This window comes from Globicephala melas, chromosome 13, assembly GCF_963455315.2.
Source record: "Globicephala melas chromosome 13, mGloMel1.2, whole genome shotgun sequence".
NCBI lineage: Eukaryota > Metazoa > Chordata > Mammalia > Artiodactyla > Delphinidae > Globicephala > Globicephala melas.
This window is the reverse complement of record NC_083326.1, coordinates 75,436,554-75,460,449: the sequence shown is the minus strand read 5'-3', so window position 1 is coordinate 75,460,449 and position 23,896 is coordinate 75,436,554. Positions and strand designations below refer to the sequence as shown.

General features: G+C 52.8%; 1 protein-coding gene across 1 annotated transcript in view; it reads left to right on the top strand.

Annotated features, from left to right (window-relative positions):
- RBM19 (RNA binding motif protein 19) overlaps positions 1-23,896 on the top strand; it is a 124,473-nt gene that overhangs the window by 4,607 nt on the left and 95,970 nt on the right. Inside the window, exons 6-16 of the mRNA XM_060310837.1 lie at positions 249-457; positions 2,405-2,485; positions 6,859-6,937; positions 7,863-7,934; positions 8,958-9,161; positions 10,531-10,661; positions 11,465-11,586; positions 12,024-12,120; positions 13,637-13,747; positions 15,867-16,067; positions 17,324-17,453. Coding sequence (XP_060166820.1) covers positions 249-457; positions 2,405-2,485; positions 6,859-6,937; positions 7,863-7,934; positions 8,958-9,161; positions 10,531-10,661; positions 11,465-11,586; positions 12,024-12,120; positions 13,637-13,747; positions 15,867-16,067; positions 17,324-17,453 — 1,437 coding nt within the window. The remainder of the gene's footprint in view (positions 1-248; positions 458-2,404; positions 2,486-6,858; positions 6,938-7,862; positions 7,935-8,957; positions 9,162-10,530; positions 10,662-11,464; positions 11,587-12,023; positions 12,121-13,636; positions 13,748-15,866; positions 16,068-17,323; positions 17,454-23,896) is intronic.

Genomic DNA, 23,896 nt, shown 5'->3' with positions numbered 1-23,896 from the left:
GGCTGGTGAGGGAACCCCGAAGTTCTCAGCGTGTAGCATGGAAACTGTCAAAACTCCATCAGTTTCTCCCCACTTGACGCTATTTATTCAAGGACCTACTGGGGACTGGCTGCTTGGCACGGGGCCCCTGGTCACCTCAGGCTTGGCACCTTATGTGCCACCCACCGGTCACACCCCCATGCTGTCTGCCTCCAGCCCTCTCGTTTGCTCACAACCGTCACCGGCTCCCAACCTCTCCGTTTTTCCAGAGGAAGACAGCAGCCTCGAACCCAAGGCAGCCACACGGAAGGAGCTGTCGGACATGGATTACCTGAAATCCAAGGTGGTGGAGGCCGAGTCGCCATCCTCAGAGGAGAGTGAAGATGAAGCCGTGAACTGCGAGGAAGGGAGCGAGGCCGAGGAAGAGGGTTCCTGCACCCCCGCCGCCCAGCAGGACAGGGAGGCGGCCCGAGCCGAGGTGCGTGTGCATCGGGGTGAGCTTGGGAGCCTGGGGAGGGAGGAGGTCTGCTTGGCCCTCGCCCACGTTCCCTGCAGCCCCTTTGTCGGGGCCTGTAACATCGGGGAAAGACAGCTCAGCAGCCCAGAGACCTGTCTTCAGGTCTCGGTACTGCTGCTTGCTTGCTGTGTGACCCTGGGCAAGCATCTTCCCTCTCTGAATTTATTCCCTGTCGCTAACGCAGAGGCTGCCTGCCCCTCTTGACTTGGGGGGGAGGGGGGCGTAAATGAGCGGAAAAATTATCCCAAGCATATTGTACTTCGCAGTTACTAGCAAAGTAGACAGGTGTGAGCCCGTGATCAACAATAATGGATGAAATTAATTGAGCACTTACTGCATGTGAGGTTCAGTACCTGGCATGTCATTTGTCGTTGAATCTCATGGGAATCTTGGGGGATGGGGATTCTTGTCCCCTTTTACAGGTGAGGAAACTGAGGCCCAGAGAAAGGAAGTGACTTGCTCAAGGTTTCGGCTGGGAAGCGGTGGGGTCAGCACCCAGACCCAGGTCTGCTGGGCTCTGGAGTCTAGGTCATAAACGTGGGTGCTTCCTCTGGGGATGGCCGCCCCGTCTTCCACCCGGGGGTCCGCTCTGCTTAGGGCAGCTTCACACATCCTTTGGGTCTTCATTCCTTCATCTCCCTCCTCCTCTTTCTCCTTCCCCCTCTCCCTCCGTTCATTCTCTTTCCCTTCTAATTGCCATCTCCTGTCCTTTTCTCCTAGAAATTCTAAAGAAGTAGTCGAGTGTGGCTAAGTCAGGGAGCCGTGGGTTCACATCCCAGCCCTGATGTGGAGTGGCCGTGGGATGGGGTGAGGCGCTTCTCTCTGGGCCTCTGACCTGATGTGGAGTGGCCGTGGGATGGGGTGAGGCGCTTCTCTCTGGGCCTCTGACCTGATGTGGAGTGGCCGTGGGATGGGGTGAGGCGCTTCTCTCTGTGCCTCTGACCTGATGTGGAGTGGCCGTGGGATGGGGTGAGGCGCTTCTCTCTGGGCCTCTGACCTGATGTGGAGTGGCCGTGGGATGGGGTGAGGCGCTTCTCTTTGGGCCTCTGACCTGATGTGGAGTGGCCGTGGGATGGGGTGAGGCGCTTCTCTCTGTGCCTCTGACCTGATGTGGAGTGGCCGTGGGATGGGGTGAGGCGCTTCTCCTTGGGCCTCTGATCTTCGTCATGTGAGGTGATGCTCGGCAGAGCACTGGTCTCTGTGTCCAGTTTCCAAAACCCCTGCACCTGGGTGTGCACTGGAAATCAGAAGCTCCAGGTTTCCGGGAGATACCCCATAACTTACACGGGTCCATAAAAGCACAGGACTGTTTCTGCAGTGAAGCTAGAAATGATTGCTCATCTACTTGGGGAAGACGTAAACCCTAAATTGTGACGTAACAGCTCAGAGTGGGCTTTGCCGGCAAATGAGTCTAAGTCAGGGCAGGTTTTGTTACCAAACGAATTAACCAAAAGATTAGGTTTCTCAGAGCTGTTTCGATTCTAAAACTACAGAAGACGTCCCAAACCCTGTAAGATTGTTTTAAAGATTCAGGAGGACAGCTGTGTCTGCAAAGTGCACAACATCTGGCACAGAATACGCCCTACATAAGTGGTAGCAAATGTCACCATACCTCAGGGCTCCTTCCCAGGCTCTGCCCCTCCGTGTGCCTGGCGCCCCTGTGAGCAGACCCCCAGCGAGCCGGCCTGTGGTTCTGGCCCTCATCTCAGGGGCACGTGGAGGCTTGGCACCTCCTACTGCAGGCTCTGGCCAGACTCTGCCTCCTTGGCAGGCACGATGCTTCTGGCATTGCCAGCTGGCCCTGGCGCCAGGGGCCTTGCAGCGTTCACTGCGACGCCCGGGTCGGCACCTCCTGCGGCTGCACCAGGGAGCTCACTGTGGCCGTTTCTGTTCTTTGCCATCACTCAGAACGAGACACCAGCCAACCAGAAGGAACGCACCACCACCCACACCGTGAAGCTGCGGGGAGCCCCGTTCAATGTCACAGAGGTACGCGCCAGTAACGGGGCGGGGTGAGGAGCCCCCGGGGAGCAGGAGACAAGGGTGAGGGTCCCAGGAGCCTCTGCTGCACGGGAGCCTCAGGATCAGCTGAGGACTTCAGCCGGAGGGAACTGGGGGCCAGAACGACTGACACACAGGATCTCGGGCATCGTCACGGTCGGGAAACAGGGCCGCCTATATGAGACCAGGAAGGACTGGTCTCAGTCACTAGTCATCTATGCTAGGGGCGGGCATACTTCTGCTGAAAAATTAAAAAGGACCAGCTAGTGAATACTCAGGGCTTTGTGATCAGTATGGTCTGTGTTACGACTACTCAACCCTGCTGTCATAGCACAGAGGCAGCCCGAGGTGAGAGGTGGCCAAATAGGCCTGGCTGTGTGCCAATAAAGCTTTATTTACAGAAGCAGGCAGTGGGCCACGTTTGGCCTGCGTACTGTAGTTTGCTGACTCTGGGTCTACACAGGAGAGAACACTTTGTCAATTTCCCTCCTCATGAAGGTAGTAGAAGTTCAGCCTAGGAAATGTTTTTTAATGTAGCTAAACAACAAGAAGTAAAAATTACCTATCACTCTATAAATTGCCAAGCAAACTGTGTTGAGAGAGAAGTGCTAACCAGATGGGGTACCAGGATGCAGAGCTAATTACCTACAGGTCTGATTACTATAGGAGTAAAGACTGTCCCAGGCAAACTGGAGCAAGCCCCCCTCAATCCCCCATGTCTATATCCCATACACTGACAACCAGTAATGAATTCTCAGTATATCTTCTTAGACATCTTTTTCTTTGTATAGAAACGTTGACCTGTGTTTTTCTTTTTTTTTTTTTAATTAATTAATTAAATTATCTTTGGTTGCGTTGGGTCTTCATTACTGCGCCTGGGCTTTCTCTAGTTGCGGTGAGAGGGGGCTACTCTTCGTGGCGGTGCGCGGGCTTCTAATTGCGGTGGCTTCTCTTGTTGTGGAGCATGGGCTCTAGGCACGTGGACTTCAGTAGTTGTGGCACGCGGGCTCAGTAGTCGTGACTCGCGGGCTCTAGAGTACAGGCTCAGTAGTTGTGGCGCATGGGCTTAGTTGCTCCGCGGCATGTGGGATCTTCCCGGACCAGGGCTTGACCTGTGTCCCCTACGTTGGCAGGCAGATTCTTAATCACTGCACCACCAGGGAAGTCCTGTGTCTTTTCTTTTTAAAAAGCAATCCTACAGTAGGAACTATTTTGCAACTCTTTTCCTCCCTCATCACATTATGTCATAAATATCTGAATAGTGAACATTCTGCTGCAGCATCATTTTTCACGTTGCATGCTATTCTTTACTCTGGGCACACTGTGTTAGGCTCACCCAACCTCCTAAATTGAGACATGGGGATTGTTTCCAGTCTTCTGCTGATTTGAATAATAATGCAGTCAGCACATTTCTTGAGATCAGAGGTCAACAGACGTTTTTCTATCAACATCATTTAGTGCATATTTTAGGCTTTGTGAGCTATATGGGCTATTGCACTTTTTTTTTTTTTGTGGTAATCCTTGGAAAATGTAAAAACTATTAGCTGGCAGGCTGTGGGCAATATTTGGCCTGTGGGCTATCGTTTGCCAACCCTTGCTCCAGATAAGTACTGTATTAAGCACATCCATGTATTCAGTACATTTTTAAGTCTTTGATACAGAGTGCCAGTTGCCCTCTGGAAGCCTGGCCAGTTTATACTCCCTTAGCAGAGAATGAGAGTGCACATTTTTGTGAACCCTGGGTATTAATCTTTATCAATGTGACAGGTCAAAATGGTATCTCATTTTGATTTATATTTTCAATGATTAGTGAGGTCGATCATTCTTTCACGTTTGTGTATCATGTGTGTATCCTCTTTTGGAAAGTGCCTGATTATATTTTATGCTCTTTTTTTCTCAAAGTACTCACCTTTTTTGAGTCTGTATATTTGCTAATTACTTTTTTAAATAAAACTTAATCGCATTTCGGAGTAACAAGCATTTGGGTTCTGCTGGACTATCTGAATTGTCTGCTAATTTAGAGTCAGAGTTCTGTCAGTACCAACCATGCAGAAAATCATGTGCTTCAGTGGGGACGGGGGACATTAGATGGACTATTGCAAATAAATACATGAAAAATGATCACTTTTTTCCACAAACAGTAACAGAAAATGTAATGGAAAAACAGATTAATTTTATGAAAGAGAAAGAAAAAAAGGAAGGAAGGAAGGGAAGGAAGAAACGAAAAGACAGTCTATTTCTAGATATTCTAATGAAAATTATGTATTGGGGACTTTATAGGTATTCTAATAAAAAATTTATAGTTTCTATATAAAGAAAATGTTCAATTCCACTGAGGGATATAAACGAATGCTAACATAAATGTAAAGCCATACATTCTTAGAAAGTAAAAATGCCAGTTCCTCCCTAATTAGCGAATAAATGAGTAAATTCAGTGGGATCACAGAGTTTCGTCAGGATTGGGGGAGTGGGGGTGGGATCCCGGAGAACAGCTGGGAACATGCTGTGGGATTAGACCCTTCCCCTGCAAGATGTTGAAACATGTTTTAAAGCTACAGTAATTAAAACAGTTTGGTTCAGGTGAAGCTGTTCACAGGTTAATTCAATAGAATCGAATTCGGAAATAGACTCACATATGTATAAGCATCTAATTTAGGATAGGGTGTCTCATATCAATGAAGAGAAAAGAGATTTTTCTATAAATAGTAATGGGACAACCAGTTAACTTATGTGAAGAAAAAAAAAAGGTGGAGCCCCGCCTTACTCCTCATAGCAAGCTAAATTTCAGATGCATCAAGGATTTAAGATAAAAAACTGAGACAATAAGAGTTCTAGGAGAAAGCATTGAATTTACTTGTAATCTTGGAATGAAGAATGCTTTTCTGTATTCCGTATCCTGTAATAAACCGTAACGGAAAAGAATATGAAAAAGTGTATGTATACATACACATATATATACGTATGTACACACACATATGCGTATACACATACATATATATATACACATATAACCGAATTGCTTTTCTGTACACCAGAAACTAACACAACATTGTAAATCACTATACTTCAATTAAAAAAAAAAAGAATGCCTTTCTAAGCAGTTTGCAGAACTTGGTAGTCATAAGAAAAAGATGGATTAATTGACTAGATAACATTTAAAACTTCTCTAAGGCAACTTTTTGTCATAAAGTCAAAAGACAAACAACAGACATGTATAACGCAAACAACAGACAAAAACCTGCTTCTTTCATTTACAAATAGGTAAGTAGATATTGGGACCTACGTATGACCCAATAGAAAAGTGGACGAAAGATAGGAGGTCTTCTAAGAGAAAGAATTCAAATGGCTGGGAAATATGCCTGAGTTCACTCATAATTAAAGAAATACAGATCAAAACAGGAAGGTTACATTTTTGCAGAAATTTTTTAAGTTCAGTAATAAATTGTTTCACGCACTGTTGGGGGAAGTTTGCGGTGAAGCCTTTTGGAAGGCAATCTGGAAGCATCAGTCAGAATTTAAAATATACGTACGTACCTTTGACCTAGCAGTTACCTTGCTGGGAATTTGCACTACAGGCGAATCAGCCAGGTACACCAAGAGGTCAGTGCAAGAATGTTCATTGCCGCATTTTCTAATTCTTATTTTATTTATAAATTAATGTATTAATTTGTGTCATTTTATTTATAAAAACAAAAAACTGGAAACAACCTCTACGCTATATCACTAGAGAAATGGTTAAATTAGTGGGTCTCAGCTGGGGAAAGTCCCCCCCCCCCACCCCCATCAGGGAACACTTGGCCCCGTCTGGAGTGCCAACAAGGTGATCTGGGCCTTGCAGTTAGGACCATTTTTGTTTTCTTCTTGGGGCTTTTCAGCATTTGCTAAATTTTTTACTCTCTGTGTTTGTGCATTTTTTAAAAAGAGTTTAAATCACCCTCACGTCCAAAAAATAGAGAAGTAGTTAAGAAAATTGGGAACCATCTACAACAGTACTCTATGTGTATCATCCCCGTGAAGTAACGTGGACAAATAATCGTGCTTTGATGAGACGTGAAGAAAGCTGGGTTTAACCCCAATTAAGTAAAAGGTAGTTGGGAAAGAAAGATCAGAAGCAGTACCTTAAAATACCAATGGTGCCATTACTATTCTGTATTTACACTCCTTGTTTCTTCTCCAACTTAAAAAAAAATTTATTTTCCAAGGCGGTTTTAATTTACGATGGAGAAAATGTGTATAATTTAGAGGAAAGAGAGAGACTCAAAAGATGGAACACTTTGGTGTCCTTTCTGAATTCAGAAATTTGACCCATGTTTCTTTATTCGGTTTGCACTTTGGGGAAAAAACTTTTCTTCTCCTCACAGAAAAATGTCATGGAATTCCTGGCACCCCTGAAACCGGTGGCCATTCGAATAGTGAGAAATGCCCATGGAAACAAAACAGGTAAGGTCTGGGCTGTTTCGAGGGGGCTGGAGAGGCAGATGCTAGAGCTGAAAGGTTGGGGCAGTGGAACTGTGGAGGTGTTTGGAGGGCAGCTACTTTCTTTCCTATTTGTGGTCCCCACTTCTGTGGATGTGGTGAAGTGCTCAGGACAGGGGTCTGCCTCTTGTCCCCTGCCGCTGGCAGCCTAGTGTGAGGTTTTCACCTGTGCAGGCAGGGCCCAGCCCCCAGGCCTGGGGGCTCAGTAATGACTGCGGCCTTCAGCCCAGATGCAGGGGCCCACCGGGGGCTCAAAGCGAGGGGAGGCCGTGATCAGATTCAGGATGGCGCCCTGGCTGGTGAGGGAAGGGTCCAGGGGCAGGGCCCAAGGACAGGTGGGCTGGGTGGGGGCTTTTGCAGCCCCCCAGGGGAGGGTCTTGTGATAGAGACCAAAACCCACAGGCTTTGGCGCAGGTTACGGCACTGCCACGCGTTAGCTGTGTGTCCGTGCGCACGTCACTTAACTCCTAGAAAAGTGGGGAGGCGAGGTCTCTCGTGTTTAGGGAAGACTCCACATGCTCGTCTGTGCAAGTCAGGGCCGCGGGCACTGACGGGCAGTCACTGTGGAGGTGGCCCCTTGGTGCCAAGCTGGGTTGCAGCACCGCACCCACAGGCATTTGTCCAGAGAAGGTCCAAGAGCAGGCACTGGTCAGGACAGGGTGAGGCTGGGAGGCAGGCCAAGGCCCTCCCGTTTCCGAACGCTGCCTACAAAGGGAAATTTGCCTGGGGGGCATCAGGGAGTGTCTGCATTTTGGAGATTGGGCGAAAAGTACCGGTTCTCCCCCCTTTCTGCTCAGATTCCCCCTAGCACAGTGTGGATGTTCCTCCGTGACTCCCACGATTGTCTGCGGGGCCTGCAGCCCTTACCTTTGTCGTGGTCCTTTCACAGGGTACGTCTTTGTGGATTTCAGCAGTGAAGAGGAAGTGAGGAAAGCTCTGAAATGCAACAGGGAATACATGGGTAAGGGTGCTGGGCGGCCCCACGCCGCGTGGTGGCAGGGGTTCGCTCATTTAGTTGCTCTGTAAGGTTATATTGAGGGCCTGCCGTGTGCCTGCCGGGCACTGCCCTGGGCACGGAGGATACAGCCGTGAGCAGAACAGACCAAAGCCCCCGCCCTCCTGGGGCAGAGATTAGGCTAAGTTTCCTGTAGAGGAAACTGACGTCGAGAGGGGAGAGACAGGCGGTAACCAGAGGGGCTGTGCTGTGGACAGATGCAGGAGAGGGCCGGGATTGGAGGAGGCGCATTTTAAACAGGATCGTGTCAGCTTGGGCCACACTAAGCCGGCGACACTGGAACAAAAGCCAGAGGGGTAAAGGGAGCCAGCTCTGGCTTTGTGGGGCGGGGCCGTTCCAGTACAGGGAACAGCAAGTACAGGGAACAGCAAGTACAGGGTCTGGAGCTGGGAGGTCACCTGAACAAGACATCCAAGGACGTGCTCTTTGGCCTGTCCCTGGTATGGACAGGTGATTCAGGTCCAGCCACTGACCCCTTGTGAAGACACAAGTTCTGTTAGGGAAGAGGAGAAACCGAAGCGGTCTTGCTAGCAAGTCAGGTGGTAGGTGTTTATTGAGCACCTGCTGTGTGCATGTGGAGGTGATGGTGGTGGTGGTCGTGGTCTAATCAGGAGCCCGGGGCAATGCACGGACGCAGTTCAGCAGCAGCACAAGGTGGCTCTTCAGGGTTGGGCTGTCACGTGAGATGATTCCCAGGGCAGTGCCAGGGGCCGTGCCCTGGAATTGGGAGGATGCAGCCCCATGGGCCAGGCGGCCCAGGCAGGCTCCCCCCTGAGCTAAAGCCGAGCTCGCAGGATAAGTGAGATCGAGGCCTGGCTTTGGCTGGGGCCGCCACCCTGGTTAACAGAGCCTGGTGTCTGGCGCTGTCAGCAGCCACCTTCACCATGGCTTCCGGAAGGCAGCAACAGAGTCTGGAAGCTGGCAGGTTCCGGGCCTCCCCCGGGGCCCTGACTGCCTCTCCTTGTGCAGGTGGACGCTACATCGAGGTGTTTAGGGAAAAGAACGTCCCCGCAGCCAAGGTGCCCCCAGAGAATAGCGCCAAACCCTGGCAAGGCCGGACACTCGGGGAGCATGAAGAGGAAGAGGACCTGGCTGACTCTGGGAGGCTCTTTGTGCGAAACCTGCCCTACACCAGCTCTGAGGAAGACCTGGAGAAGCTCTTCTCCAAATACGGTAGGGGCGTGGCCTCCGGCTCACCACAGGCACCTGCAGCGGGTGGTCCGAGTCCCCATGTGCCTCCTGCAGCTCTTGACCTTGGGCTAATGATGGCCCCCTCTGGCCTCAGTTTTCTCATCCATAAAATGGGCCTCACCATCTCTGAGCTGCTGTGAAGATTCAAACAGTATGTAGACAGCAGAACTCGAAGTCCTAGATGGCATCACAGGCACCTTTCGTGGTCTGAACCCAGACTCCCTTAGCTTTCACTCACTAAACTCAGAACTGACGGGGTTTGGGTACAGTTTTCTGAGATGTTCCTGGTATCTGAACCCTTGCTCTGCTCTTGGAAGCCCACTCACTGTGTGTGTTGATATGAAGTGCTCCCCAGTCTGAACTCTGCTGTCTAAGTCTTGCTCTCCAGACCGGGCATCCGGATGCGTTTGCTAGTGAGGGCCGTTTTCATTGTTGTCGTGGTTGCTGGCTTTATTTTGCAGGACACAGACTTGAAGGCCTGTAGTTCACCTTGGCACATGGAGCTGTGCTTGTTTGTAAGGTCGTGGTTGTTGAAGGGAAGGAAGTTAGGGCTCAGGATGGCAGGGCGAGGTCTAGATGCTTTTAAGATCCCCTGGAGCGTCTCCCCGCTTTTCTTCGGAGACCAGTTGTGGGTTGCAGGGAATCCGAGCTCGGTCGAGTGCGTGTCTTCTGGACAAGGAGGCCCTGAGTAGGATTCTGCGATCAGGCAAATTGGTGTCACCTCCTGGCCTGTGTCCTGCTGTCCTGTCGCCAGATCTTCCCGCACAGGCTGGTGCCCTGGTTTACGTGGCAGGGCCGGGCACTGGAGAGGGGGTCATCAGTAGACTCGAAGTATCCATCCGGGAGGATAAAGCCCGGGAAGGAGGACTTGGTCACACCCTGGTGTTCAGAGTGGAAGGTGTGTACTTTAATGTGAGCATCATAATATCCCAGCAGCCACTTCTGTGGCCCCACGTCACCAGCAGGCACTGTTTAGTACATGACACGTATTAGCGCGTTTAACCCTCCCCGCCGTCCTCCGAGCTGGGTATTCTTAACAATACCATTTTACAGATGAGAAGCCTGAGGCCCGTAAAACCCTGTGGCTTGCCCGAGGCCACACGTATAGTATGTGATGCAGGAGGGTCCAGGCCAGACACCTCTGCTCTCAGAATAGACACACGAAGGGTTGTGGAAGGACACCCTGACCCATGAGGGGGTCTCACGGCAGCCCCTTGCCACCATCTGTCCTGGGCCAAGCGGCGGCAGCAGCTCCACGCTCTCCCTGATTAAAACCCATAGCTTGACTAGTGCCCAGAGTTTTCTCACCCAGCTCTGGCCTGCAGGACACTGACGCCCTTCCTACCCTCAGGTCCCCTGTCTGAGCTGCATTACCCCATCGACAGCCTGACCAAGAAGCCCAAGGGCTTTGCCTTCGTCACCTTCATGTTTCCGGAGCATGCTGTGAAGGCCTACGCGGAGGTGGATGGGCAGGTGTTCCAGGTGATGGCCCGTGGGGTGGCGGGCGGCTGCCGGGCCCAGGTGATGGGGAGAGGCTGTGGGCGTGTGCGCGTGCGCGCAGGCACGAAACCACACCCACGCTTCTAGGGAAGCACACCTGATGCACGTGAAGCTGCCTCCTGACCTGAGCTGCCTCCAGGGGCAGGGTCTGCTCTGTCCTGTTCACGGGTCTATCGTTAGCCCCTAGAGGAGGACCTGGCCCATAGTGGGCCCTTAAAAAGTGTCTGTGGATTAAATGAACATGCTCGCTCAAAATACCACTTGGAAGAGGAAGGAGTAAGGAAAGAGAGTTTCGACCCAGTCATTGAAATGGCCACGGTAGAGTATGAGAAGCGCTTCTTTCTTCCAAATACCGTGCTTAGCACAAGCCGAAGCCCCAGGCTGCCTCGCCTCCCTTTCCTGTTCGTTCGTTCATTCATTCATGATTTATTGATCCCCTGTGACTGCAGGCTGAACCTGGCTCCTGCCCGCGTGGAGCTCACACCCTCACAGGGACACAGGCGGGTGGGGAGCCCTGCAGGTGTCACTTACAAACCGATCAGCGTCCTCTGTGAAGCTTTGTCAGGTGTCCCCCGTCACAAAGTCAGGCCCCTGTGCCACATGGCCAGGCCCCCGTTCTGGGTTCAGGGCGGCCTCGTGGGCATCCTGCCCGAGGTCCCCGTCTTGCGACAAGGGTCTCAGTGCTGGGTCCAGCCCCCTCGTGGAGAGGCCGACATACCCGGGGCAGGATGTAGAAGCGCCTGCCCCCTTCCTGTCTTTACCCCCTTCCCCTCGTCCTCCTCCAGGGCAGGATGCTCCACGTGTTACCATCCACCATCAAGAAGGAGGCCAGCGAGGACGCAGACGCCCCAGGATCATCGTCTTACAAGAAGAAGAAAGAGTCAAAAGACAAGGCCAACAGCTCCAGGTCCATACCTGCCTCTGACCCCGGCTTTGGCTGCCCTCGCCCCTCCTTGCCTAGCTGCCAGGGTACCCTGACTCCTCGTGGTGGCTTTAGCCCCTCATCCATAACTTTGCTGAGCCTCAGTTTCCTCATCTGCAAAATGGGGAGAATCAGTGGAGCCTCACTTTTGTGGTGTCATAAGGATTGAGTCAATGTAAGCAAAGTGCTTGGTCCCTGGTGCTGAGTAAGCGCCTGACAGACGTTAGGGCTTATTAATATCATCGTGGCTTTTGTTGTCTTCAGGCCCTGGTACTTGGCCCACGCCAAGTAAGATGGGGGAGAGGAGGCTTCGGGGACTTAGGAAGGCAGGCCCACAAGCGCGTTTCTTACAGGCTTTGCATCTGCAAACAGTTGCCCCCATTCAGCCACGGTCTGACCTCTCTGTTCTGCCTCTGACTCAGCTCTCACAACTGGAACACGCTGTTCATGGGCCCGAATGCAGTGGCCGACGCCATCGCCCAGAAGTACAGCGCCACCAAGAGCCAAGTGTTTGACCATGTGAGTGGGCGCCCGGCTCTGGGCAGGGGAGGGGGTGGGGTCGGGCTGGGGTTGTCAACCAGCTTGTCCTCTGGGGCCTCCCCCATGGAAGCATCCACCCTGCCCTGGCTTCTCGTGGGCGAGTGTGGAGCCACGTGCAGAAAGGAACTGACGATGAGCACTTAGCGTGCGGTGCTCCTCTCGCCCCACTTCCCAGATGAAGAACTGGAGGCCCAGGGTCACACGCCTGGAAACAGGCAGAGGTGGGGTGACCCAGGTCAACCCGAATCCACTGCCCTTGCTCTGAACCACTCCCCAGAGGTGGTCCCACCCACTTCTGGGCCCAGCCAGCCCAGGTCTTTGAGATGAGCACGGGGTAGGTCGTAGGTCTCTGACCGTCCCCTTCTTCCAAGTCTGACCTTGTTCCTCCCGACCTTCCCCTCCGTCCATTTGGCTTCTCCAGATCACATACCTTCCTTTAAATGCTGTGTCTCCAGTTAGGCCGTGGCCAAGTTCATCTTTGGCAAAACCTGGGAGTGTGTTTTTCAGCCAGCAGGCAAAGGATATCCATAGATTTGGTCCATAAACTCGCTGGCCATCGTCATTTACTGCCCCTGCCCCATGCTGAAGGTCAGCGCTGTCCCCCAGAAATAGAATGCGAGCCCCACACAGAATTGTAAATGTCCAAGGGGCCACATTTTTAAAAAGCAAAAAGGAACAGGCAAAGTTAATTTTCAAAGTTAATTTTTCAGAATAGAATCTATTCTATTAATTCGATACGGCCAAGATATTATTAGTTCATCATCCGCAATATAAAAAAGTGACAAGCTGTCTTGCACTGCTTTCTTTCCCCTCACTGAGTGTTTAAAATTCAGTGCGTGTCTTACACTGGGTTCGGACGCGCCGCGTTTCAGGTGCCCAGTGGCTGAGCTCGTGGGCACTGTGTTGGCCACACAGCTCTGGACCTCAGCCAGTCAGGAGGGGCTGCAGCTGGTTCAGATCCCACCAGTGCTCTGAGCACTGGGAAGAGAGCAGGGCCCTGAAGGGAAACAGTCCTGCTCTTCTAGAGCCTTCCAGCAGAGGAAGACACTAGCTCATTAACAAAGGTGCCGCATGTTGGCGTGATGGCTTGAAGAAGGCTTAAGCTGAGTAAGGGGACAGGGTGTGAGAGCGAGGCAGGCTGCTCAGGGGTGCGACATTCTAGCAGAAATTGAATGGAGGGCAGAGGTGAGCACACAGAAGCCCTCAGGTGGGAATGAACTTGGCATGAGTCCCGTACATATGACCGGAGGGGAGGGAGCAGGCGGGAGATGGGAGGGAAAGCTGGAGGGGAGGCGTGGGGTTCTTGATTCACCCTGACAGATGCGGAACCCAGAGCCATCAAGCCAGAGTGGGTGTTCACGGGGGGAGCATCCGCGGGGGCCATCCGTGGGGTCCAGCTCCGTGCAAGCCTCCTCCTCGGGCTGTTGGGAGATGGGACAGCCGACCCGTCACCTGCCCGACAGCCAACAGGGCATCTTCCCTTTCCCTCCCACAGGAGACCAAGGGCAGCGTGGCCGTGCGCGTGGCCCTGGGAGAGACCCAGCTCGTCCAAGAGGTGCGGCGCTTCCTCCTCGACAATGGGGTCAGTCTGGACTCCTTCAGCCAGGTGAGTGCCCGCTGCCCAGCCCAGCGAGCTGCTCAGGGCTCGCCCTCCCCCCGAGAGGGCGGAGTCTCACATCAGCAGACGTGTGGATGGGTGGGAGGGTCAGGCCTTTCAAAGATGATTAGCATGGCCCAGTGGCCCGTCGGACCTGGATGGTGTCCCTCGGGGGCCGTAAGCAAGAGTTTCTCCACGCAGGTGGGGGGGGCCCTAAGCATCCTGTTCCCCGACCTAGCACCTTACTAAGAGCACCTGTTATCTGTTTCGGGATCGAGACCTTTCTTGAATCACAGGGGAAGGTTCCTCCACGTGCTTATTCCTTAGCAGGTAGAAGTTCTTAGGTGTCTGGATGATGAAGTCTTGGAGAGCTCGCTGAGAACACCTGACATCCTCCCCTTCGTCTTACAGACTGGGAACCTGAGGCCCAGAGAGTGGGGAGCGGACTTAGATCAGACAGTGAGTCTGTGACAGGGGCCTGGACTCAATCTCAGGGCTTCTGACCCCCAAACTGCTGTTTCCTCAGCCTCACCAAACTTTAAGAGTTTCACCTTAAAAGGACGGTTAGGATGCATGCACCCCAATGTTCACTGCAGCACTATTTACAATAGCCAAGACATGGAAGCAACCTAAGTGTCCATCGACAGAGGAAGGGATAAAGAAGATGTGGTACATATTAACAATGGAATATTACTCAGCCATAAAAAGAATGAAATAATGCCATCTGCAGCAACATGGATGGACCTAGAGATTGTCATACTAAGTGAAGTAAGTCAGACAGAGAAAGACAAATATCATATGATATCACTTATATGTGGAATCTAAAAAAGAAAAACCTTATTTCCAAAACAGAAACAGACTCACAGACTTTGAAAACAAACTTATGGTTACCAAAGGTTAAATGTGAGGGAGAGGGATAAATTAGGAGTTTGGGATTAACAGATACACATCACTATATATAAAATAGATAATCAGCAAGGACCTACTGTATAGCACAGGGAACCCCACTCAGTATTCTGTAATAATCTATGTGGGAAAAGAATGTGAAAAAGAACGGATGTATGTATATGTATAAATGAATCACTGCTGAACACCTGAAACTAACACAACACTGTAAATTAACTATACTGCAAGGTAAAATAAAATTAAAAAAAAAAAAAGAAAACTGAGGCCCAGAGGGAAGAAAAGCACTTGACCCAAGGTTTCAAATTAGATTGGTGGCCAAGTGGAGACTCATACCCAGATGTGCCCTATGCCTGGAATCCTCCCATTAATTTTTTGGGGCTCTTTTATTCTCCATCCAGCATGCTTTAATAATAAAATAATTGCTAATGTTAGCAATTGCTCAGCAGCGTGCTTACGTCAACGCTTTTGATTGACTCCTTTCCTGGGACGACCCATGAAATAGGTGCTGTGTGCTCATGTCAGGGGAGGGGCTGAATACATTTCAAGTGCATTTCTCAAGGCCGTACATCTGGTGTCTTGGTTTGGGTCCTTCCAAAAGCCGACTGAGACAAAGATTCAAGCGCAAGTAGTTCACTGGACGGAGAACACTGGCGAGAAGGGACTGGGGGGGGAGACCAGCAACGGGCATGCTCGTCCCAGTGCCACTGGTGGAACAGTGGGCTGGCACCTTCCCCGGGGACACCGCCCAACTCGGAGTTGTCCCACCCAAAGGACAGGTGACACGCCAACTCCTGAGAGCCACGGGCAGCTCCCACGGGGTGTTAACTTCTCACGTGTGGCGTCAGGCGTTCTGCAGATCCGGGAAAAGACCCCTAGCACAGAGATGCAGATCCGGCCCTGGGCTGGAGGGTCCTGGAAGGTCCAGCGAGGGCTGTGGTTGGGCGCTGTCAGAATTTGCCTGGGCTCAGTAGTGGAGGGGCCGGGATCTGACCTGGGGGGTCCAGTTCCAGAGCCCTCTCCCTCATCCACTCCTCGGGGCCGCCTCTCATCCACACGGTGGCGTGCCCAAGAGGGTGGGGTCTCCTGGACCTGCTTCCTGAGGGCCTGGTACCCGAGGTCCCACGTGGCCGCCAGGTCCAGAGTCACCCACTGATCAGTACTGGCGTCGGGGGTCAGTGACCCTCCTTTCCATCGTCCCACATGAGCTGTGCCCTCCCTGCAGGCCGCCGCTGAGCGAAGCAAGACCGTGATCCTGGTGAAGAACCTCCCGGCCGGCACCCTGGCGGCCGAGCTGCAGGAGACCTTTGGCCGCTTCGGCAGCCTGGGTCGCGTGCTGCTGCCAGAGGGCGGCATCACGGCCATCGTGGAGTTCCTGGAGCCGCTGGAGGCCCGCAAGGCCTTCCGACACCTGGCCTACTCCAAGGTAGGGCCGCCCAAGCCCCGCTTCAGGGAGAGGACGGAGGGAGCTGACGGGCGGACAGTCTTGGCATAGACCTGGCACGTGCAAGCACTTGCTGGAAACCAGCCATGTCTGTCGGGATTGTGAATGTCATCCCGCCCCTGGAAGCACCTCTGGACGGGGCAGTGTGAGGGGCAGGCTCAAAACATCCTCCGGAAAGCCTGCCTCGGTTCCCTGCCGATTCTGGCTTTCCTCAGCTTTCTATTCCCCCATGACTTTGAACCATCATCCTCGGCGCTTTGGATATCTTATACCTACAATTAGTTGAAAGTCAATTCTGTAGGTGGGCTACCTCCTGATTTTTGGTCATAAGGAAGAAAAAGTTACATGTGTCAGTGTATTCCTTTCTGTGGCTGCCATAACAAGTTACTACCAATTTAGTGGCTTAAAAGAAGAGAAATGTATTCTCTCACAGTTCTGGGGGTCTGAAGTCTAAAATCAAGGTGCCCAAGGGCCATTCTCCCTTCGAAGGCTCTTGTGGGTGGGGGGAGGGATCTTTCCTTGCCTCTTCCGGTGCCTGGTGACTCCAGGTGTCCCTTGGCTTGTGGCCGCATCACTCCAGTCTCTGCCTCTGTCCACATGGCCTTTTCTCCATCTCAAATCTTCCCTCTGCTTTTCTCTTACATGGACGCTTGTCACTGGATTTAAGGCCCACCCAGATAATCCAGAATGATCTCATCTCAGGATCTTTTATTTAATGACATTTGCAGAGGCCTTTTTTCCAAATAAGGCCACATTCATAGCTTCTGGGAGTTGGGATGTGGACATACCATTTGAAGGGCCACCATTCAGCCCACTGCAAGTAGCTTCTCTTTATCAAGGACTTTAATGCTTTGCTGACTGTTTATCAGTGTCTTGTTTATCCTTCTTTTAAAAAAAACCTCTCTGCATGTACGTATGTGTATACTCACTGCCTGTGAGTGTGCGTATGTGGAGGGAGAGAAAGCATGGTTGGTGTCCGGTGGCCCTGTTGCACTTCCTCCAGGAGGGCTGCCCTGTATCAGTGATTCTGCTCCCCCGTCCCACTCCCTGTTCACACTCTTGATTAGAGAAAGCACCGGGGGATGCAGACGTATTCAATGACAGCAGATGCTCCAGCCTCTCACCTGAACCCTGAGCTGCAGCGAGGGGATCAAGCAGCACATAGAGTTCTATACTCTGAGCCTCAGGCTCTTTGTCTGTGTCGTGGACTGAGTCCCTCCCCCGCCCCGTCTCTGCAGTTCCACCACGTCCCCCTGTATCTGGAGTGGGCTCCGGTGGGCATCTTTTCCAGCCCAGCCCCACACAAGAAAGAACTCCAAGATGCACCAGCAGAGCCGGCCGGAAAGGACAGGATGGAGCCAGAAACAGGTAAGAGCTGGGCCTGAGATCAGGATGTCCTGGGGCATCAGGCAGGGGAAGGACAGAGGGCTAGGGGGCAGCACTAAATTGTTTATCAGGTATTTCTTTTAAAGTTCTGTATTCATCCTGAGACTGGTGGGTCCCCATCTCTTGAGTTTTATAGGCACGTAAAATGTCCTTAAAAAAAATAGAGCATAAAAATTCTGGATACAACATAAGGTAGCCAACTATTTTGGCTTATCAAGTATAGGTTGTGAAAGGAAAAATTAAAAAACCCACTAGAATCTGTTAACAGGGATTCGGAACAGAGCAAGAGAAAATAGCCTTCTGGGTCGTATTGATACATCCGCCGGGATGAGCAGGGCTGTTGGAGATGTTTATTCTCCCGGGTCCCTGGGATGGTATGGCGCCCTCTGGTGCCCAGTGGCTGCAAAGGCAGGAAAAGGAAGGGAGACGGGGACCCAACCCTCAGCTGATGCTTCACACTCGGGTGAGGAGGGGGTGCTCCTGGCACTCAGGGCAGCGCAGTTCTTCCCTGTCGGGACTGTTCTACAAATGGTAAGACATTTTGCTGACCCTGCCCACTGAATGTCAGGACTGCCCCTGTAATTGTGACGATCTGATACCCCTTCCCTGTATGCCAGATGCCCTCTAGGGGGCAGTGCAGCCCTCAACTGAGAACCACTTAGGGGACCACGACTCCATCCTAGAAGCAAAGACCTTTAGAAAAGCTTTGAAGAACACCCTTACCCAGACATTAAGATCTTGCCCATCGGTAATATCCCTCCTCCGTACCTCCATCTTAACGTAGGGTTGCCGGTTGATTAAAATAAGGATTAAAAGAAATACATCTCCTGTATACCCTCTCCATTGTCCTCATAAAAGAATGGGGGTGGGGATGGGAATTCTCAGATTAAAGAACAGTCCTTTAACTGAATAGACCTCCCTGTCCATAAACCTCCCTAGGCTGTCTGCATTTCCCAGTTCATCTTGGATCGGTAAAACCTCCTCAGGACTGGCCCAAGCCACTACAAGGCATTTGGGAACCCCTGGTCTAGAAGCCTTGTTTCAGTCAGGAAGGAAAATTCTTCAGTCTGTGCTTTCTGAGGCCCCCGAAAGCATCCCTTAGCCATTGGGGTTACCTACTGACCACTGATATAAATCTTTCAAAAGCCCCTCACTAGCCCCTGTTGAGTTATTTTTGGCCACAGATTGGATTAACGTTCTCTTCCACCGTGCTTATGCTTCCATCAAGAAGAATTCTCTTTATATAGTCACGGTTTCTTCTTAACTAGCCATCACCCCCAAATTATCAGCGACCTTGGTTTCAACTTCAGTCACTAAACTTGGACATGACTAATGTTTTTCGGCCAAAAGCAAGTCCTCCTTTAAAGCACAGACTTGCCAGGAGCGAGGGCCCTGGAAACAGATCCAGCAGAGGCCTCTCCTAGCTTTGGCGGGACCACTAAGTATGGTGCCTCCCCGGGAGGCCGCTGCCCTGTGGCCACACTCTTTTGCAGGTGTCCCGGTGCTTCCCTCCCTTCTCTCTGTTGTTTTCTTCTGTGACACTCGTCACAGTTTGTGTTTATCCTGTTTATTCGTTTGTTTTACTTGTTTAACATCCCTTGCTGGTGAGCCACGAGAGGGCAGGGCGTGGCCGTCTCGCTCACTGCTGGGCGCAAGCATCCCGTAGGGCCCCGGGCGTGGGGTAGCTCAGGAATGTGAGTTGAGGGAGTGAAGGAATGCAGGAAGAAGGGTTTCTGTGCCTCTCTGTCTCTCTTTACCTGTGAAGAGTAGGGCTGGGCCATCCTCGTCCTTGTGTCGCAAGCCCCGGCACATAGTAGAGCTTGGTGACGTCGGCACGTTTGTTCTGCATCGTTGTTTAAGCATCAGAGCGTGGCGCCACCCATCGCGTAACCGTGGCTCCCTTCATGGCGCTGATTTATACCCCCCCTCCCCTCACCCTTAAACTTCGTTTTAAAGGCTTACTGCTTCCCAGAAGTGTGTCATTATGGGTTCCCTTCCTCACTGTCTGTCTGTCTGACTCCCTCACTAGACGTCCATCCCGCAGGGCGGGTACCTCGTCTGCTTGTGCACTGCTGTGCCCCGGCACCCAGGAAGGTGCCCAGCTTCTGGTGGGAGAGCAGTCAGTAGGTGCTGAGCGAATCCACAGGCAAAAGCAGCATTTCCTCCATGCCCGGCCCTGCGCTAAGCACTTTGGATCCTCCGTACGTGAGGCTTACAGCTCCCGGGGAAGTCACTGTCTTCCTTGTCCCCGCCTAGCCCAGTGACTGGGCAAAGCCACCAGCCTCCGAGGCTGTTCCTGCATCTGTAAAATGGGCAGAAGGCCTTTGTGAGAGTTCAGTGAGAAGCCGCCCGAGTCACCGTTTCTCTGACCCTCGTCCTAATTCAGCAGCATAAGGTGAAGTGGATGGTCTCTAACTCAGCCCTGAGCACCAGCTGGATTCCAGCCACTGAGCTGGGGCGACCAAGATGGGCCCAACACATACCGCTTCCTCAGAAGCTCCCGGGCTGCTAGGAGGATGGGTGGGGCTGTTCGGGGGTAGCTGAGATGTCACAGTAATAGAAGTGGGCCCTGGGTGCAGAATGTTCTGGAGCACAGCGAGGGGAGGCTTTGCAGAGATAGCGTGCCCTGGTCGGAAGGTGGAAGGCTGCCCCTGCCTGCCCCCAGCATCCCCTGGGTGCCCGGGCCTAGGTTCCAGTGTTGAGAACATCCCAGACAGACTGTCCCCAACAGGCCCTGCCTCTTAGGGGGCTGCTGTCCAGGGTCCTGCCGCCCCTCACACAAAGGAGGCCTCGGAGCTAGGAGGAGGGAGCCAGTAGTTGCAGCAATAGATGGGAGAGGGACCAAGAAGCTGTGCGCGCCTGAGCTGATTTCACGCCCCGCTGAGTCCTGTGTTGTCAGGCGGATCCCCGCAGGACTCATCTCCCGAGCCTCCTTTTGCCCTTTTTTGTTCCTTTTCTTACCTGTATCACACACACGGTCCCCTCCCCGGTCCCCGAGCTGTTCCTTTTCACCTGCTGCTCCCCCCCGCCCGCCCCTCTGCACATGGTTCCTGAAGCTTCCCCATTTCCCCATCCCCACTGCCGGGGACCAGCCGGCCCCCAAGCCCTGGATTTTCTCAGGCTCCGCAGGAAGGCAGCAGGAGGGGAGTGGACCAAGAGGGTTGTTTTGTTCACCAGCGCCCCCCCCCGACACCTGTCTTTTCGGCGAAGCCCTCCATTCCCTGTACCGTTCTCGAGGGGGGGGGGACAGTGTGTTTTATCTCCCCACAACCAAGACCCTCACCTCCAGATAAAGGGCTCCAAGTCGGGGGAGGTCCTGAAAAGCTGCTTGCAACTGATAACAGTCTCTGCTGTCAGCCTTCCGCGCAGAGAGCCGGAAGGGGGAGGGAGCGACCGTAAATTCTGCGGCCTGATTATAATAAAGCCCCATGTGGTGATGCGTGACTGGATTTTATTGTGCCAACTACAGATGGACGGTATTCCCCCCTGCCTCTCCCAGCCCCCGCCAGCCCACCTTGCTTTCCGAGCCTTCCTCGCACCCTCACCCCGCCCCCGCCCCCATCCCCATCCTGCGCTTCTTCCCACTTTTCCTGGTTCCTGGTGAGGTCGTTGGCAAACATCTGTTCGTTTTGTGATACCTCCTTTTTCCTTGCTAGTCTTCCTGTCGTCACCCCACTTGAGGCCAGGGGCAGAAGCGCTTTTCTTTCTCTTTTTTTTTTAAATTTATTTATTTTCTTTATTTTATTTTTGGCTGCGTTAGGTCTTCGTTGCTGTGCGCGGGCTTTCTCTAGTTGCGGCGAGCGGGGCCTACTCTTCGTTGCGGTGCGCGGGCCTCTCATTGCGGTGGCTTCTCTTGTTGCGGAGCACGGGCTCTAGGTGCGCGGGCTTCAGTAGTTGTGGCACGTGGGCTCAGTAGTTGTGGCTCGCGGGCTCTAGAGCGCAGGCTCAGTAGTTCTGGCTCACGGGCTTAGTTGCTCCACAGCACGTGGGATCTTCCCAGACCAGGGCTCGAACCCATGTCCCCTGCATTGGCAGGTGGATTCTTAACCACTGTGCCACCAGGGGAGCCTGGCAGAAAAGAACTTTTAACAGTGACCTTTGGCTTCGTCCTTGGCCCTTGGCCGTTTCCACACCTCTCTGGACATGGGCATGGGTCGTAGCAGGGCCTGGCCACTTGAGCGGGGCAGAAGCTCTTCCCAGGGATGTGGCTGACAGAGACACAGTCCCCTGCACTCAGACCTGCGGCGCTGGCTGTTCTTCTCAAAAGCCTGCAGCCGGCTGGCCTGCCTCTTCCGGCAATGGGCCTGCGGAGGTAGGGATTCCTGACATTTTCCCCTGGCCCAGACACTGTTTTATCTGGGTTTCTGTGCGTTAATTCTCATAATTGTCTTGCAAGTGGACCCTGTGATTGTCTTTCTCCTTTTTTGAATGGAAAGAAGGAAGCATATGGAGGTTGAGTGACTTATGCAGAGTCACACATCTGGAAAGAGGTGGGCTGTGCCCGGAGCCACCAGCTCCCAGGTCTGTGCTCCTAGCTGTGACCCCACAGCTCCTGTCGGTCACACTAAGTGCCATTTGTGTAGCAGATCATCATCCACCGATATTTTTGGAGCATCTGCTCTGGGCCCAGTGCTGGGGGTGCAGAGGTTACTGAGTCAGATGTGGTCTCGTCCTCAGAGAGCTCCCCTTGTAGTTGGGGGACACAGAGAAGTGAACCGATAAGGTGATTTCAGAAAGGGGTAAGGCCTCTGAAGGAAAGGTACCCAGGGGACTCTGATGGCAAGTGGCCAGGCCTGTGCTGGGGACAACTGCACAGGAGGAGCTCTGAGGGGAGGACGTTTGAGCTGAGACCTGACAAGAAGCCAGGCCTGGGAAAATGGGATGAGCAGAACAGGCAGAGGAGACAGATGGCAAGTGCAAAGGCCCTGTGGCAGGGATGGGTCTTGGCAGGCTCAGAGATCAGAATAGAGGCTGGTGCAGCTGGAATGGAGCAGGCGAGGAGACAGAATGGGAGAAGCTGGCAGGCCAGGGACAGGTGCCGACGGGAGACCAGTGAGGAGAACACCCGGTCATCCACACAAGAGGCAACGGTGCCCTGGACCGGGGACCCAGCGTGCGTATGGAGTAGCAGACATTCGAATTTCCAAAGAAGCCAGCAGAGAAAAGGGGAGTGTGTGTGTGTGTGTGTGTGTGTGTGTGTGCGCGCGCGTGTGTGTGTGTGTGTGTGTGCGCGCTCGCGCGCTTTCACAGCTCTGCGCTGCCTCCTGACTGCGGTCTCTGGGCCCCCTTCTCGTGTTCTTCAGGCCCCCTTTTTCCAGCAGATCTCGAGACTGGGATGCCCTTGTCTTTGTTAGCTCTTCCGCATCCCAGGGGGAGCTGCAGGTTGGGGAGGTGGTGGCTGGGTACACAGAGGTTTGGAGAAACAACGGGCATCTCTGCTGTTGGAGCAAAGCCAGGCTGCATTTAATCGTGTCTTTTATTTCAAGCTGGATGTTCTCCTGGATGTTGGGGGTCAGGGGCGTTGGCTGACTTAGTAGAAGTGGGAGGAGCCAGGCCAGCTGCACACCCGGGTAGGTGATAGGTCCTGGCCGTCCTCGCAGTCCCCTCTTGTTCCCCCTGGGCTGGGACTGAGGGCAGCTCACCCTCCGGGGAAGGGATCTGTCTGTTCCTGGGGTGCCAACCCTGACTGCAAGCTCATCTCAGCTCTGTCACGAAATGCAAACATCACACTTCCTGGGCAGGGGCCTGTGACCTTTGAAATAAGTGCTTGGAAGCAGACCAGCCCTTGCTCCTGGGGCAGGGAGGCAGGAAGGAGTGGACTCTGGCCCTGTTCACAGCTCCTGGGCTCCCCGGAGCTGTTGTCCTTGTGAGGCTTCAGATCCCTGGAATGCCACGCTGGGAACTGGCTGGATTCCAGGCCCTTGGGAGAGGCAGAGGGACGGGTCGTTGGGCTTTGCCAGGCTGGAAGTGGGGAGCAGGGCACGAAGGCCCATAAGCTGGTTTAAATCAGTCTGTTGACCACTGCCTAGTACAGAAGCCACATGCCGCTGAGTTAGTTGCCAAGAGTTTTAAAATGTGGGTTTTCCCATGAAAAGCTGGATTTTCAGCTTCTCGTGAAAGCTCTGAACACCTGGCCACACTTGGGTTGATCTGTCCTCGTGACAGCAATTGGCCGGTGCCGCGAACGGGCTGCCCCTTAAACGGGCACGGTGCTCTCTCAATCACCATCATCCCCCCCATTCTTTTCTCTACAAAAAAAATTTTTTCAGTCTCGCATGAACCTCTCTCCCAACATGAAGTTGCCTGAGGTTTAGAGTTCAGATGCAGCGAACTCCAGAACTTTCCATGGACCACCGGTTTACTGTGATGCAGTGCTATGGTCTGCGGTGAGATAGCATCCTCGCAGGCCTAGCCCAGTCCCTGCA